Here is a 17,649-nt window from a genome sequence, read left to right as displayed (position 1 = left end):
TCTCGCCAGCCTTGTTTTCCCCTCTCAAGTTCCTCTCAAGGCCCAGGACCTCTGTGCGTGACCTTGAGGTCCTAGCTGGGCCCAGGATGCCAGGGGGCCTCTACAGGGAGCTGTCCTCTTCTTCTCCTGGACGGCTTGATAGACCATAAGTGTTTGTCGAGTGACTCACACACCCAGCTGGTTCCCTCTGTCTTCCCAGAGGGCGCCTGGGCTCCAGTGTCGTCTCCTTCTAGTGTGGGGGGCAGCTTCCCTTCCTTCCGAAGCTGCAACCAGCTGACATGCAGACACGCAGCAAACCATCTTTCTCCAGGCACTTATCAAAATATTTTTCTCAGCCAAGACAGTTCTTCTCTTGAGAGACGTTCTGGTGTCAGCCGTTTCCTTTGCACACTTTTCTTTCTTTCTTTATACCAGCAGCATCTCTGCTGCTATTTTTGCTCCCGGGTCCTCTGGAAGTCACGGAGTGTGGGCTCAAGGGGGTGGGGTGTGTTCCAGCCTCTGCTTCTCCACACAGTAGCCCCACAGGCCCAGGCAAGTTGCCTGTCATCTCAGATGAGGCTCAGTTTTCCCCTCTGTGAAATGGGAAGAGCACAAATGCCCAGCTCCTGGGACCAGAAGGGTGATCACAGAAGATCAGGGATGTGCAGCCGCTTTGCGGTGGCAAAAAGCACGGGAGCAACGTCCGCTGCAGTGATTATGATCAGGTGGCCCCCTTAGTCAATCAACAAACACTTGGGGTCTATCAAGGACGTCCTTGTCCAGGAGAAGGAGAGGACAGCTCCCTGTAGAGGCCCCCGGCATCCTGGGCCCAGGCAGGACCTCAAGGTCACGCAGAAAGGTCCTGGGCCTTGAGAGGAATTTCCCATCATCCTGTAATTCCAGGTCTGTCTCCAAGGGCTGTCGGAAAGCCCAGAGATGGTCGCCTGGTTAAAGACACCTGTCCTTCCTTCTCGCCCAGCTTATGGCTACTCGCTCTGGGAGGCTCAGTGCCTCTCCAGTGGCCCCCGACTTCCGTTTCTGGGCTGCTGGCCATGCAGTCAGGGTCCTCTAAGAGGCGAACACCGGGTGGAGCCACGGCTAGAGACTTCTTGGAATGAGTGTCTCTGAAGGGCACGTGGAGGGACCAGGGAGGTGGAGGGACAGACGTGGGACCAGGCCACTCCCCAGAGGAGAAGAGAGGGGTCCTAGGTGCTGCACAGGACCAGGAAGGTTCGACAAGGCCCTGACACATCCTTCAGTCAGTGTCAGCCCCAGCATAGCCCTGTGTCCTGGAACAGGATGCCTTGGTGTCCTGGCCATGCTCAGCCACTGGTTGTGAGCGGTCCCCTAAAGCCTGGCCTGCACATCCGGGTGGGGAATTGTCAGGGTGCAGTGACAGTGGCCCTTGGTCAGACCCAGCCCTGTAATCAGGGATCTGTGGCCACATCTTTCTGGCAGCCACAACGAGGGAGGCCACATGTGCATTCAGGACAGCGTGCTTAGTGAAGGAGGGAGATGGGGCAAGTGACTTCTCCCCTGAGGTCCCAGGCTGGGTCAGGATGGTCCCTGTACCCATCAGGGCTCCCCGGAGAAATGGGTATGGAGAGTATGTGTGTGTGTGTGTATGTGTGTAGGAAAAGAGGCTGAGAGTGAGGTTTAGTTTAAGGAATTGGCTTCTGCCTGCAAGTCCACAATCTTCAGGGCAGGCTGGAGACCCAGGGAAGAGCTGCTGCTGCAGCAGGAGCCTGGGGACCATCTCCCGGCTGAGCTCCCTCTTCCTTGGGGGCCTCCGTCATTTCTGCTTAAGGCCTTCACCTGATCAGGTGAGGCCCACCCTCATTACAGAGGGCCTGCTTGACTCCATCTCTACCTATGTGAAAGTTACTCCCAGCTAAAAACCACCCTCACTGTGACATCTAGACTAGGATTTGACCAGATAGCTGCTTTCTGTGGCCCCTCAAGTTGACACACAACACTGACCATCGCAGCCCCCCACCCCCACCCCCGGTCATCTCGCCCTGGTACTGGTGCCACTGTGGTGCCACTGCCTGTTTCTGTCCCTCTCCCAGACAGGGACTGCATCTGCTTGAGTGCTGTGCCCCCTCCCACTGACCCCCTCCCCCCCAACCAGCATCCAACACAGATTTGGACTTGGCTGTGTGCTAAACAGATAAGAAAAAAATCAGGATCTTGAAAGTGGTCCAGGCTGTGAAGACTAGCCACCTGTGAAAGGCATTAAAAATAGTGAGTCTCGCCGAATTCCTGGGCAGGGAGAAGGCAGGGCTCCCCTTCCCACGGCCAAGCACCCCTCAACCCAGAGGGGTTTGGGAACTCACCATCACCACCCGCCTCCGACCGCTCATGGAGCAGGAGCTCGAAGCAGGGCCCCTGACTCCCAGAGGGAGATTCTTGCTGGTTACCTCTCACCCGGCATCTCATGGAGTCCTGATGCTGACAGTGCTGGGAGACTCGCCCCGTTTTCTGGGAGGGGCCGCAGGCGACATTACCCCCTCTCTTGACTCAGAGATGAAGAACCTGCCAGAATTCATGAACACACCTAGTGGGTAGAGAGCATATCCCGAAACGGCTCCCCAAATACCCCAAATACTCCCAATACCCCAAATACCCCAGAATGCCTTCTTCATACTCTGGGCTTTTAATGAAACAGCAGCAATACCCTTTTTAATATTTTACAAACTGTGGAGCTCCCCACCAGAAAGAGCAGCATAGAGACTTTTCGGTCCCCCATGACCGGGACCCTGGGACTCATCGGCTTCAGCTGGACAGCTACAGGGGACGTGCAGCTGGGAGCGGTCCGCCACGGAACACACCTGCAACAACAGGTGCATCTTACAAGCATCTTTGCTAAGCATCTCTCAGCCATCGGTCTTGTAGCCCTTTCAGACAGCAGGTCCTGAGAGACCCCAGAATCTGGTGTGACACACTGCCTGGCACCAGGGGCCCCGGTCCTGCAGTGCTGCCCCTCCTCATAGCTGTGTAACCAAGATGGACGGGATGCTGTCTAGAAGCTGGACCAGCTGCAGGTCCTGCAGTCAGAACCTGGCACATTGGGGCAGGAGCTCGCCGTGTTGGGCCCAGGGCTCCTGGAAGCAGGTGCTTAAGGTCTGCTGTCACCCGCAGGTTCACACGAGGGGTAGCTGCAAATGTCGTTGCTGGAGTGTCCTGTTCCCCATCCAAGGCACAGTGAGATGGCAGAAAACAAAGTGGGCTCAAAACCCTTTCTATCATTTGAGTTTCTATTGTGCATCAGTGGGGAGGGAAGACTAATGATCCCATCCCCCACCTCCCAAAGCGCCCACTTCCTGCTTCTCAGGACCTGTGTGCAGGTCAGATTCTGTGACAAAGGAACCAAGAATGCAGGTGGAATGAAGGTTGCTAATAAACTGACTTTGAGATGGAGAGATTATCCTGGATGATTCAAGCGGGCACCCAGGAAGTGATGGGGTCGGTGTCTGAACCTAAGCTTGTCCTGCACCAAAGCTCGGCTCTTTGCCTATAAAAGCCCAGAATCCAGGATGTACATGTGTGACCCAAAGACAGGAGGACAAAGTTTGGCTCGAATGGAATGAATCTGGAGAAGCGTAGCTGGTGTGGAGTCTCCACTGTGAGCAAACTAGATCACCACTCATTCGATGCCCACGTATTGGTGCAGTTTTTACAGTGTATCAGGTACAGTACTAAGCCCCGAGGATAAAACCCAGACCAAACCCAGGCAGGAGCCCTGAGTCCTGAAGCAGGCAGTCAGTGAGCGAGCCCACCAGGAGCCAGCCCCCCAAGATGAGGGCTCCCCCGTCTGTTCAGTGCTGTCAGAACGCTGAGGTTGCAGGGGTTCTGTAAGGCTTCTGCAGGCTCCCCATCCATCACTGTCCGCCTGGAGTGACAGTAAGTTGTGTTCTGGTTCCCACTTGAGAGAACTCCTTCCAGCAGACACCGTGCCTTTTTCTTTCCTTAACAAGGCAGACCTTTGCACCGCGGCACACGGCAAGCTCTCAGAAGCCGCAGGTTAATTGCAATGAACTGAATTGGGTTCCGGGAGCTTCTCAGCTCCACAGTTGCTTTCATTCCCCTTTGAGGGGTGTGGGAAGAAAGATCAGACAGCTCCAGGCAGGAAGGCTGACTCCTTCTGTTTCTGTCTGGGTTTTCCGGCATCTACCCTCAATTTTCTGAGGCTCAGGGGACCCACCAATGCTAGGAATGGCAGCAAAGTCTGAGATGCTGAGCCCAGAGTCTGGCACGCAGTAGGCACACAATAAATGTTGGCTTCCTCGCCCACTTGGTGTCCTGAGTCCCCTTGAATAAAGGCAGGTCTAACTGGTACAAGACCTAGTTATCTAACAGCTCCCTTTCCCAACCCTGGGAGCTGACCTGATGGCCAGAGGGGTTTCTTTCCAGTGGGAAGCGCAAATTCTCATTTCTCTTTCCAGTTCTTTGGAGTTAGTGCTCAGGTCAGAGCCAGGAATATGAGAAAGCTGTGAGCCACGGGAAGGAGGCTGGAGGCTAAGCCGAGGGGAGGCCCTGGGGAGATGGGATGGGCGGGGTCGGAGGCTTAGAGATGCAAGAGGACGGACTTCTCTGGGCAGGTTTTCTTCCATCGCAAATGTCCTGAAACAGGTTCATAGACGATGTTTCCGAAGCCCCTCCCCACCCACCTCCAGTGATGCCCCACCCCCTCCTCTCCCAGTCTCCCATGGAACCTGGCCGCTTCTGGGGTTCTGCCCTTGCTTTAGAGACCGTGTCCATCTTCCCGTTTAATGTCTGGGTTCCTCCCACAACATTTCCGGGGGGTAGTTATCAGGCCTCTCCTTACATACCTCCAGGGATGGGGAGCTCACTGCTCGAGAGACCGCCCAGCCCACCCTGAACACATCGTCAGAGTCCTTCCTCTAATTGTTTTTGTGTGTGTGTGTGCACGTTTGTGTGTCTTTTTGCCTTTTCTAGGGCCTCTCCCGCAGCATATGGAGGTTCCCAGGCTAGGGGTCGAATCGGAGCTGTAGCCACCGGCCTACACCACAGCCACAGCAACACGGGATCCAAGCCGCATCTGCAACCTACACCACAGCTCACAGCAACACTGGATCCTTAACCCACTGAGCAAGGCCAGGGATCCAACCTGCAACCTCATGGTTCCTAGTCGGATTCGTTAACCACTGAGCCACGACGGGAACTCCCAGAGAGTCCTTTCTTGTCGTGGGCTGGCATCACAGCTGCTGCCCTTGACCCTTGTCTGGCTCAGGACCAAGGAGATCAAGACCAACCCCACCCACATCCAAGCTGCTCCCAGAGCTAAACATCAGCGAATATGAGTGGGTCCAGTTACCTTCATCAATATGGTGTGAGCACCCACTGCATACCAGGCTCTGAATATGACCCAGCCTCTGGCATGATGCATCATAAGCCTCACACCAGCCCGAGCACTTGCCCGGAGCTGGCAGGACTGTGGTGATGACAGAGGCAGCAGGACACCCCCGACACCACACTACAGGCTCTGTCCCCCGACACAGCTTCCTGCCCCTTCGTGAGCAGAGGCTGATTCCTAAAGACTGGGGAGGAGGGAGTGTATGAATCACGGGCTGTGGGTGAAGAAAGGATGCGAGCGTCCACACAGGCCGTTCCCCCTGAGCTTCCAAAGTGCGGTGAGATCGATCCCCGCTCAATTTAGAACCTAGACGTTCGCCTTAACGCTGATGAAAGTGGGGGGGCAAACGGGGGTTGAGTTAAAGCTGGAGATGCTTCTGGTTTTTCTGCAGGAATTCAGGAGGTGGAATGAAATTTAGGAAGGGGGGGAAGGGAAGGAAGAGAGGGAGGGGGAGAGGAAGAGAGAGAAAGAGAGAGAGGGAGGAAGGAAAGGAGGGAAGGAAGGAACAAATGAATACGAACGAACTTCAAAGGTCGGAAAGCTCCAGTCCTGAGTCCCAGGGCACATAACTGAGCGTCGGGAGCCCCTGCTTGGCTTCTGATCGCAGCTACTCCATCATCAGCGGGTGACAGTAGCGGCCTCCTCGGGTGCCCGGTCCCATCACCCCAGGGCCCACCCTGACTTCAGCCCAGCTGTGGGGGACAGTCTGGTGTGAGCACAGATGCAGGCTGCTGGTTCCCAACCTCCAGCACACACAGGCCTTCACCATAGCTGGGACACCACTCAGCCCGTCACGACGTGGGAGGGTTCAGGTCCCTGGGGTCAGTTCTGGGAGATGGCTGCTCAGAGGCCAGCAGAATTGACCCCCTTCTGTCCACGGAAGCCTCCTCCCTCAGGCTTCATGAAGCTCTTCCTCCTCTGCCTCATGCCCCGACTCCCCTCACCCCTGCTTTCTGCAACCATCGTTGTATCGATTTGCTGCACCCAGTCCTTGTCTCAGGCTCTGCTCTCTGGGCTCCTAGGGCCCCTGATGTGGGCAAGTTTCTTCCCTCTTTTCACCAGCAAAAGGGGAAAGCTAACAGCATGGATATAGGAGAGGTAAGTAAAGGCACAGGACGCGTGTAGAACTGTGGCTGGCACCTAAGTGCCCCGGAAAACTACCATGATTTCAGCATTGCCCTTGATGGCGATGACAGCTCAACGAGCACCTCAAATGCTGCAGATCCAAGTGGAAGACGGCGACGAGGCTGGCTGAGCCCAGCGCATCGGGATGCGTCCTGCAGCCCCAGCCACGAGGAGTGACGCGTCCTGGAGGAGGAGGTGCAGCGGGTACATTTCCATCGTTGGTTGTCAATCAGTCCTTCCTGCAACATCATAGGAGAATGTTGCCTTTTTATATTTTAACAACCAATATTTAGCAAAACCTTCCTGTTGGAATATGTTCAAACAGGAATCTTTTTTAAACAGTCGGCGAGATGTTTTTAATATGCAGATTTGAGGGTCTGTACTGGTCACCCGTATTCATCGCTTTGATGTCCAAGCCACACGGTGGTAGAAACGGTTCCAAACACCTTTTTTCATAGCATAATGTCTCTCAGAAAATTGCTACTTTCTCTCTCTTGTTAAAAATGTCCCCTTACCCTGAAGAGATAGATGCTTATGTCTTAACTCATAGAACCTCTGCTAGGCAGCCTCCCTTCGCAGTCACTGGAGGTGACAACAGGCTCGTCCCTGGAGTCGAGGTGGCAGGTCTGCTGTTCCATCGCAGTGCTGACTCTGTTAGCTTTGTCTTCAATCTGTGGTTTCTTTGAAGGATCCTTTATTAGCTCCTGTCCATTTGTCGGGGTTGATTCCATTAAAACCAAACGCTACCGTCTCCAAATCTGCTAACTGGTAAATTGCACATGTAACTGCAATATATCACTCTACGCAGAAAGCAAAGACAGATAAAGGGCTCCCCGGGGGCTCCTGTGCTCTGTGCAGCCCCACGTCCCCCTCGCGTGGCCATGTGAAATGCAGTAAAACCACAAACATGAATTCCAGTATCTTTTACTGCCCCCTCCTGACATCCCCTCTTTGGTTCCTACTGCTCTCAGTCATAAAAAGGAACCAGGAGTTCCCGTAGTGGCTCAGTGGGTTAAGAACCTGACATAGTGTTCAATCCCTGGCCTCGATCAGCGGCCTAAGGATCCAGCGTTGCCGTGGCTTCAGTGTAGGCTGGCAGCTACAGCTCCAAGTGGACCCCCTAGCCTGGAACTTCCCTATGCTGCAGGTGAGGCCCTAAAAAGAAAAAAAAATTACTGCAAACTTAGTGGCTTCAAACATAAACTTCTCCTCTTACAGTTCCAGAGGTCAAAACTCCAAGATAGGACCCGTGGGCTCAAGTCAAGGTGCATCAGGGCTGTGTCCCTTTCCAGAGGCTGTGGGGAGAACCATTCCTGGCCCTTTCCAGCCTGCAGAGGCCACCTGCACTCCTGGGCTCCTGGCCCTTTCCTCCTGCTTTAAAGTGCATCCCTCCAACCTCTGCTACCATGGCGTCATATTTCTCACTTCCGCCCCCTGCCTCCCGCCTCCCTCTTGTAAGGACCCTCATGATGACATTGGACCCAACCAGATAATCCAAGAGAACCTCCCCTTTGCAAGGTCCTTACCTTAATCACATCTGCAGAGTTCCTTTGGCTTTGAACACCGACGCACGCACAGGTCCTGGGGACTAGAACGTGGGGTTACTTGTGTGGTCATTATCCGGCCTGTCACAGGCCCCTTCTGCTCTTCAAGGAGCCTCCTACAAGGCAAAGATGGCAAGTAACCAGTGATGTTTGCCTCCCTCCTCTGCTCAGTGCCGTCCATGGGACCCCCTCCTGGCTCCTAGGACATCCCGGACTCACGCCTTCTGTGACACAGGCCACAGAAAGTTAGAAGCACTCTTTCTAATGGACTTCTGCAAGTCAGGAGTAGGTGCTCCAGCAAATATATCTGGGAAATGTGGAGTGAAGCAAAATTAGGTGGTGTCTTTCCTGCGGGACTTATCAGAACCTTTACTATTCTACTGTGAAGTTTTATCCACCAAGAGACAGAGCATTCATGCAGTGACACTAAACTTGGATCAGGGAATCTTGTTTCCATGGAGGCTCTCCCTGGGTTGGAATTCCACAAAAGCTCGTTAGGTCTATCAACCAGCCCTGAGATCCTTCCCTTAAAAGGCCAGTCTGTCCCCACCAAGGATTCTGTGTCCCTGAAAACTGGTTGGAGATGGTGAGATGCCTGGGGCACCTGAAACTTAAGTATCCGCTAATCAGCAGGGCCAGGCAAAGCCAAACCATCTCCCCTCAAACATACCAGAGTGCAATCGGGGGCTGAGCCTCAAGGCTGAGGCAGAGCATGCAAAGCCATGTCCCCCCTTGACCGCAGGACTTGGCCGCAGGGAAAACAGAGCATTAGAATTCGCCCCAGGAAGCCGCTCACCGCCTTCCTGGCCCCTAGGACTCAGTCCACGCAGGCACCATGGGAAGGCTTTGAGCCAAGCAAGCTCTTTCTTAACAGTGGCAGATGTCCACTGGGGTCTTCCGCCTGAGAGGGGACTCCCACCAGGGTGGAGCCTCTCTGACGCCCCTGCTTGACACCCTCTCTTGGCAGCTGTCAAAGAGCCGACACGGTGTGATCAACTATGGTCAGCAGGCTGTACGTGATGACATTCCCAGGATGATGTATCTTTTAACTGGAGTCTGTACCTTCCGACCCTCCTCCCCCATTTCACCCCCCTCCCACCGCCTTCCTCTGTTGTCTGCATCCGTGAGCTTGGCTTGGGGTGCGGGGCGGGGTAGAGTCCACGTCTAAGTGAGATCATACAGTCTTTGCCTTTGTTTGACTTATTTCACTTAACATGATGCCCTCAGAGTCCACCCGTGTTGTTGTTCATGGAGGGTTTTTCTTCTTTTTAAAGGCTGAATAATATTCCACTGTGTGTATATGCGTGTGTGTGTGTGTGTGTGTGTGTGTGTGTGTGTGTGTGTGTGTGTACACATTCATCCATCAGCAGACATTTGGGTTGTTCCTTGTCTTGGCTGTTTTAAATAATGCTTGAAAACATGGGACTTCCCATTATGGCTCAGCGGTTATTGAACCCGACTAATATCCATGAGGACACGGGTTTGATCCCTCGCCCCAGGCAGTGGGTTAAGGATCTGGCATTGCTGTGAGCTGTGGTGTAGGTCGCAGACATGGCTTGGATCCCACATTGCTGTGGCTGTGCTGTAGGCCGGTGGCTATAGCTCCAATTCGACCCCTGTCCTGGGAACCAACATAGGCCATGGGTGCGGCCCTAAAAAGACAAAAAAGAGAGAGAGAAATAATGCTTGAAAACATTTTTGATGGTCACAACTGAGAGTTTGCTGCTAAACATCTTATGGTGCCCAGGACAGCCCTCACCACCAAGAGTATCCAGTCCCAAACAGCAATAGTGACCAGGTGGGAAATGCTGCTTTCAAGGGAGGGAGCAGATTGGCCAGCTGGGTTGGGTCAGCTGAGATCAACAAGCATGAACTTGGTACCTGTTCCCTACCAGGCACCAGGATCTGGGCCTCAAGATGCTCACAGCAGATGGACGGGAGGTGCCAGGGACAGTGTAGGGAGAAAGCGCTGAAGGAGGAAAGAAAGCCCAGGGCTCTGGCATCTGGGAGGGAGAAGAAGTTAGCCAGGTGAGGAAAGGTGGGAAGAGCATCTTCTGCAGGGGGAAGGGCATGGCCAACTGCAGAGAGCCAAGAAGCACAGCTTTGTAGGAAAGATGAGCAATTTGCACATCCAAGAAAGATGCATGCAAAAGATGCGTGGCCTTTTAGAAGCCAATGCAGTGGTGAGACAGGTGCTGAGGCGGCAGCGTGCAGAAGAGGTTTATGGGTGGAGCGCCACAGGGCCTGAGAAGACGGGACCCAGGAGAGCAGTTCTGGGCTATTGAAATAGTCCAGGGGAAGGCATGAGAACCAAAGCCGCTCAGCGCCTCCGGGGCTGGACAGAGGGCCAAGCTGATTGATGCTTTGCCCTGTCGAGGAAGTCCTTGCTGCAGGTGGGCTTCTCTAGGAAGCAGAGGCTCAGAAGGAGTTAGGAGTGCAGACATTTCACTGGGGCATCACATCCGGGCAGGGAAAGGGCAGAGGAGGAGGGAACAAGGGGCACGTCAGACCCCCAGGCAACCTGGCAGGACATCTGCAAGCCCCGGGGGAGCCCTGGAGCCACGCCTGTGTAGTACAGGAGTCCAGGTGTCCCACCCAGCAGGAATGGCTGGGCCCTGTACCACCGCCATGCTCAGCTGTAGGCTGGGGCCACTATAAGTACAGCAGTCCCTGGGCTTCAAAGTCAAGGTGGATGCCCATGAAGCTGAGAGCTGGGGGCTGTCCTCTAACCACACTCCCCACAGCTCAGCAGCCAAGCCCCTTCCTGAAGGGGACCTGACTGGTGCGTCGCCATGTCCGCCACGCCATTCGCATGAGGTGGTCCTCCTGACTCAGTCATGGGAACCACAGAAGAAGGGGTGGGGAACAAGAGAAACAAACTCTGTGTGTGTGTGTGTGTGTGTGTGTGTGTGTGTGTATTTTGTCTTTTTAGGGCCACACCAGTAGCATATGGAGGTTCCCAGGCTAGAAGTCGAATCAGAGCTGTCGCCGCCGGCCGACACCACAGCAACACGAGATCAAGCCGAGCTTGTGACCTATACCTCATGGCAGTGCTGGAACCTTAACCCACTGAGTGAGGCCAGGGATCAAACCTGCATCCTCACGGACACTAGTCAGATTCGTTTCCACTGAGCCACGACGGGAACTCCAAAACAATTTTTATGAACACACGTACAAGAAAATTAAATTGATGCTTTAAAAAGAGAAGGGGATTAGGAGTTCCTGTTGTGGCTCAGCAGGTGAAGAATCTGACTAGTATCCATGAGGATGTGGGTTTGATCCCTGGCCTCGCTCAGTGAGTTGTGCATTGCTGCAAGCTGTGACTTGGATCCAGCGTTGCTGTGGCTGTGGTATAAGCCGGCAGCTGTAGCTGGTTCGACCCCTAGCCTGGGAACTCCCATTATGCCATGGGTGCAGCCCTAAAGAGAAAAAAAAAAAAAAAAAAAAGGTAAAAATTTTTTAAAAAAAAAAGAAGAAGAGAATCAGAATTTTTAAGAAGGAAAGTTTGTTCAGAGCTAAACGTTGAATTTACCTGAGAGCTTCCTGGCAGCCAAGGGGAAAAGGGTTCTAAAGTTCTCCTTATTTTATGTGGAAAGCATATATGTCAGATAGGGAGAGAGAAATATTTTCTTGCCCTAAAACCCTAGGAGTACTTTGTCACATGAATGTTGCATATGTGAACCTTGAGAAATACTATGGTTTAGTGCATGGCTGCAGAAACATTACTCATTCAGCTGTTTCTTCCACTTGGTTTTAACAACTGCTAGGAAAGTAATAAATTAGAGCTTACAAAAGAGACATTCTGAAGCAGTGTTTAATATACTACTGGAAATAACACCCAAAGCCTTTGTGGACTTGCTTCTTGGGGATTCTGGAGAAGTTTAACAGCTTGTTTTTTCTTTTGTCCTCAAGAAGAGCAGTTTCACATGGCCTGTGGTGCAGAACAGTGTTTTTAAGGATGATGCCCACTGTGTCTGGAATGGACTGTCCCCAGGAGCCCTCACCATGGCCACCTTCCCTGTAGAAAGAGCTCTCGTGGCTGAATTTTTAAATCCACATTCTAAAAGCATCTCCCGTGATTGTGTCTTCAGAGGTCTACGCAGTCAGCCCACCTTCACGCATATAACCGTAGAGGTTTACACAGTTAAGGGCTTGGTTTAAAAAAACAAGTTCACGGAGGGTGGACATTTGCAGTGTTCCGCCTGGAACAGTCCTGAGTCACGTGGGTGAGACTGGTTCCTAGGACGATGGGCTCTTTGAGAGCACTTCCAGCCCAGGTTGCTGTATCTCAAAGGGGCATGTGGAGAGGGCCCCGGAGATTGTTCAGTTCCATCCTCCTTCTGATGGTAGAATGGACCCCTGGGCATCCAGGTCCCGTGGTCATCCGACGCCTAACTGGACACCTCCAATGAGAACTGATCGCACAGGGCCAGGCAAACAGGAGATGCTCGATAAATATTCATCAAGCTAGGGTTTAGCATGAATTACATCACCCAGGCATTACAGGAGCTGTGCAAGGCATGGGCCACTCTTCATTCACCCAGTGGTGGAGACAGGATTTGAACCCTGGGCGTGCTCGGCTTTGCTGGAGGGGCAATCAGGAGACCCTGGTTCTCTCTTGGCTCTTTTCCTGGTCAACGCCATGACCTTGGGCAAGTGGGTGCATTTCTCTGGGCCTCTGTTTTCCTAGCTTTAAACAAGGGCTTGGCACTCATGGTTTCAAAGGTCCCTGCCAGCTCCATCCTTGACAAGGAGGGTGTCGGGGTGGTGGGATCGACCCTCCCAGCATCCGACATCCTCATTCCTGCTGAAATACACACTTGTCCCCATTGGCAGCCTTCCGGACGTTCCTGGGCAAGGAAGACGTCTCCCGAGAGGTGGAGGAGGTCCTGGCAGAGAGCCGCGTGCAAAGGAACCTCCCCCTGCTGTCGGTGCAGGAGCTGCTCAGAAGCCCCTTCGTCCGCTGGCAGGTCGTCACCGTGGTCATCACCATGGCCTGCTACCAGCTCTGCGGCCTCAACGCGGTGAGTCTTCCTGCGCAAATGGGGGCGCCGGAGGGAGGCATGGGCTGGGGGCAACTCAGGGCTTGGGCCCTGGGTGCCTGGGCTCCAGCCCCAGCTCTGCGCCTTTGGGCAACACATAACTGGAGCTTCCGTTTCCACATCTGTCAAACGGGATAACGTAATACTGAAAGAGAAGATGCATGCAAGGAGGTCCCTTGTGGCGCAGTGGGTTAAGGATCTGGAATTGTCACTGCAACAGCCTGAATAGCTGCGAAGGTGCGGGTTTGATCCCTGGTGCGGGAACTTCCAAGTGGTGTTCAGTGAAGCAGCCAGCCCAGAATTACCCCAGGATAAACACTGCCTAGTATTATATTTCCTTATCCCTAGAAATACTTAAAAGTCATATTTCTTAATCAAATGGATATTAAGGAGTTCCCATCATGGTACAGAGGAAACGAATCCGACTAGGAACCATGAGGTTGCAGGTTCGATCCCTGGCCTCGCTCGGTGGGTTAAGGATCCGGCGTTGCTCTGAGCTGTGATGTAGGTTACAGACATGGCTCAGATCCCGCGCTGCTGTGGCTGTGGTGTAGGCCGGCAGCTGTAGCTTCAATTCGACCCCTAGCCTAGGAACCTCCATATGCCATGGGTGCGGCCCCCTCCAAAAAAAAAGGCAAAAAAAGATGGATATTAGGAAGGTGTCAGTGAGCAACATTGAGGTGATTTAAATAAAAGTACTCTTAGCTGGGCTGGCCAGAGAAGACCTCAAAGCTTTAAGGAAAGTTTCTCGGAGCCCGAGTTGACGTGGGCAGGAAAACCAGCGGGGGTTGGGGGGCCTTTAAGGGGACCCCTAACCCCCCAGTGGGGGCTCCAGAAGGTAGAATTCAGGAGTCTGAGGAGTAGGGGGGCAAACTTAGGATCATCACGGTTATTGTTGCTTCTGGCAAACAGGGGTGGTGAGTTCCCCGTTCGTGAAAGTGTGCAAGCCACCTGACAGGGATGCTTAAAGAAGATGCTGGCACTGAAGCATAAACACCCTCTGAGGCCCTTAGGAAGCTCAGGACAAGTGTGTCTGAGCAGAGGGAGCCAGAAGGGACCTCTGCAGGAGCCCAGATAAAATAGTTGCTCTGCGTGTAGGAGCCTGGCATCTCCCTGGCAGGGAGAGTGTTTGTGGGTGTGTAGGGGAGGTGACATGAAAGGAGTCGTTCCAGTCCGGAGGGGGAGGGTGGCAGTGTTGAAAGTTACACCCCCAGCGCTCTGCCCCATTTCCTCAGCTCTTGACTCTCGGGGAAACACTGGGGTGAACGGAAATATCTTGCTACTTACTTGTTTAAGCTTCGTCTGGTTGGAGTCAGCAGAACGAGTCCATGACCTTGGACTAGTCCTGGTGTTTCCTCCTCTTTGGAAGACCAAGGTCGTGCTAGACACCCTCAAGGGCACCCTCCTCGTTCTGAGAAAGCAGAGAGAGAACGTATCTAAGTTAACACTTGGAGTCGTAACACCACACATGGAATCTATTTAATGAGGCATTTCGCTTGAGAACCATGACGTTTCTAAACAGCGTGCTCTCCTCTGCTGGGACATAATTTGTCGATTTGCATCCCCTGGATAACTTTACACATTCCACGTGGGTGTGTCTGTAAGCCCCAGCGCATAAGCATGGACGGAAAATAACCATTCCCCAATCCATCGCAGAGCCAGCAGTGCAAAGATCTCAGCCCCAGAGTCTGCCATGCTCTGCTTTCTGTCTCTTGTCGTTGTGAGAATATGTAGGCTTCCACCTGCCCTCCTTAACAAGTGTTTTAAGTGCCCAAGACAGCGCTATTCTCGGCACCGTATGGCAGCCCAGCTCTAGCGTTCCTTCATCTTGCTTGGCTGAGACGTCACACCTGTGGACCAGCAATGCCCATTTCCCCTCCCCCAGCCCCTGGCAACCACCGCGTGACTCCCCGCTTCTATGAGTCTGACAATTTGGGGTGCCTCTCATATCAGCGGGATTGTACAGTTTGTCCTCTGCAATTGGCTCGTCTCATGAGGCACAATGTCCTCCAGATTCGGTTATGTTGTCACATCATGAAGGATTTTGTTTTAAAAGGCCAATGAATATTCCATCATATGAATAGGTCACATTTTCTTTTTTTTTTCTTTTTTGTCTTTTTGCCTTTTCTAGAGCTGCTCTCGCAGCATATGGAGGTTCCCAGGCTAGGGGTCGAATCGGAGCTGTAGCTGCCCGCCTCCACCACAGCCATAACAACTCGGGATCCGAGCCACATCTGCGACCTACACCACAGCTCACGGCAACGCCGGATCCTTAACCCACTGAGCAAGGGCAGGGATCCAACCTGCAACCTCATGGTTCCTAGTCGGATTCGTTTTCGCTGCGCCGCGACAGGAACCTCAGGTCGCATTTTCTTTAGCCATCCATCCATCCAGCAACCAACATTTAGGTTATTCCCACGTCTTGGCTGTTGTGAGTAGCGCTGCACTGAACACAGCAGTGCTAATATCTCTTGAGGATGCTGCTTTCAACTCTTTGGGATAAATAACCCAGAAGTGGGACTGCTGGGTTGTATGGCAGCTCTATTTTCAGCTGTTTTAGGAGCCTCCGTACTGCTTTCCACCGAGGCTGCGTCAGTTCACACTCCCACCAGCAGTGCCCCACTAAGCTCCCATGCTCCCCATGTCTTCACCAGCTCTTATTATTACTGTTACCTGTAATAAAAGCCATCCTAACAAGTGTGGGGTGCCACCATGGGGTTTTGATTTGCGTTTCTCTGATGATTAATGATGCTGAGCCTCTTTGCATATACTTGTTGGCTATTTGCATGTGTTCTTTGAAGAAATGTCCGTTGAAGTCTCTGCCCATTTGTTAATGGGGTTATTTAGAGGGGTTGGGGGGGAGTTTTGCATTTTTCCTTTTGTTTTTGTTTATTTTTATTTTTTACTATTAAAATATGAGTTCTGTGTATATGTTGGATATTAGCCCCTTATCAGACACACATGGTTTGCTAATATTTTCTCTCATTCTGCAGTCGCTTTTGCACACGGTTGATGGTGTCCTTTGCTATGCAGAAGGTTTTTAGTTTGATGTAGTCGCACTTGTCTGATTTTGCCTTCGGTGTCACACTCAAGACGTCATTGCCAAGATCAATGTTATGAAGTTTCCCCCTCTGTTTTCTTCCAGAAGTTTTGCAGCTCCGAGTTTTTGTTTAAGTCTGTAATCCATTCGGAGTGAAGACAGGGTCCAGTTTCACTCTTTCGTATGTGGATGTCTAGTTTTTCCTACACAGTTTGTCAAAAGGACTCTCTTTTCCTCCTTGAATGTGCTTGGCACTCTTGTCAGAAATCGCTTGACCATTTATGCACCAGTTTATTTCTGGGTGCTCTCTCTTCTGTTTCATTCATCTGTATGTCTGTCTTTCTGCCCGTCCCATACTATTTAGGTGACTCTAAATCAACTATACTGGAAAAAATAAAAAGCACAAAAAAGTGGAGTTCCCGTCGTGGCGCAGTGGTTAACGAATCCGACTAGGAACCATGAGGTTGCAGGTTGGATCCCTGGCCTTGCTCAGTGGGTTAAGGATCCTGCATTGCTGTGGCTGTGTCATAGGCCAGCAGCTACAGCTCCAATTGGACCCCTAGCCTGGGAACCTCCATATGCCTAGGGAGCAGCCCCAGAAAAGGCAAAAAGACAAAAAAAAAAATCACAAAAAAAAAAGAAACCAAAAAAAAAAAATTACGATGGCTTTGTAATGTGATTTAAAATCAGAAAGCACAATGCCTCTAGTTTTTATTTTACTCAAGATTATTTTGGTTATTCATAGTCTTCTGTGGCTCCTTATAAATTGTAGGGCTTTTTTTTTCTATGTCTATAAAATATGACATTGGAATTTTGATAGGGATTGCATTGAATCTGTAGATTGATTTGAGTAGTATGGGCATTTTAACTATGAAGTCTCTCTGTATGTAAACATGGACTATCTTCCCAATTATTTCGGTCTTCTTTAATTTCTTCCATCAGTGTTTTGCAGTTTTTGGTATAAAAGTCTTTCGTCTCCACAGTTGACTTTATTCCCAAGTATTTCATTACTTTTGATGCTATTGAAAATGGGATTGTTGGAACTCCTGCTGCGGCGCAGTGAGTTAAGAGTCAAACTGCAGCAGCTTGGGTCGCTGTGGAGGCATGAGTTTGATCCCCAGCCCAGAACAGGGGGATAAAGGATCTGGTGTTGCCGCAGATTCAGTCCCTTGCCCGGGAACTTTCATATACTGCAAATGCGGCCATTAAAAAAAAAAAAAAAAAAAAAAAAAAAAAAAAAAGGAGAGAGAGAAGGAAGAAAGAAAGAAAGGAAGGAAGGAATAGAAAAAGGGAATTATTTTCTTACTTTCCTTTTCAGATAGTTCATTGTTAGTGTATCAAAATGCAACTGATTTTTGTATGTTGATCTGTATCCTAAAATTCTACTGAACTTGTTTATTACTCCTAACAATCTATACGTGTGTGTGTGTGTGTGTGTGTGTGTGTGTGTGTGTGAGATGTCTTAGGGTTTTCAATGTATAAGAGCATGTCATTTGCAAGCAGTGGTAATTTTACTTCTTCCTTTCTGATTTGGATGCACGT

General features: G+C 51.7%; 1 protein-coding gene across 1 annotated transcript in view; it reads left to right on the top strand.

Annotated features, from left to right (window-relative positions):
* SLC2A9 (solute carrier family 2 member 9) overlaps nt 1-17,649 on the top strand; it is a 156,388-nt gene that overhangs the window by 75,225 nt on the left and 63,514 nt on the right. The window contains exon 7 of the mRNA XM_021101011.1: nt 12,862-13,049. Within this exon, the coding sequence (XP_020956670.1) occupies nt 12,862-13,049 (188 nt within the window). The remainder of the gene's footprint in view (nt 1-12,861; nt 13,050-17,649) is intronic.

Source organism: Sus scrofa, chromosome 8 (assembly GCF_000003025.6).
Source record: "Sus scrofa isolate TJ Tabasco breed Duroc chromosome 8, Sscrofa11.1, whole genome shotgun sequence".
Taxonomy (NCBI): Eukaryota; Metazoa; Chordata; class Mammalia; order Artiodactyla; family Suidae; genus Sus; species Sus scrofa.
The sequence above is the reverse complement of the archived record's forward strand: the minus strand, read 5'-3'. Positions and strand labels throughout refer to the sequence as shown.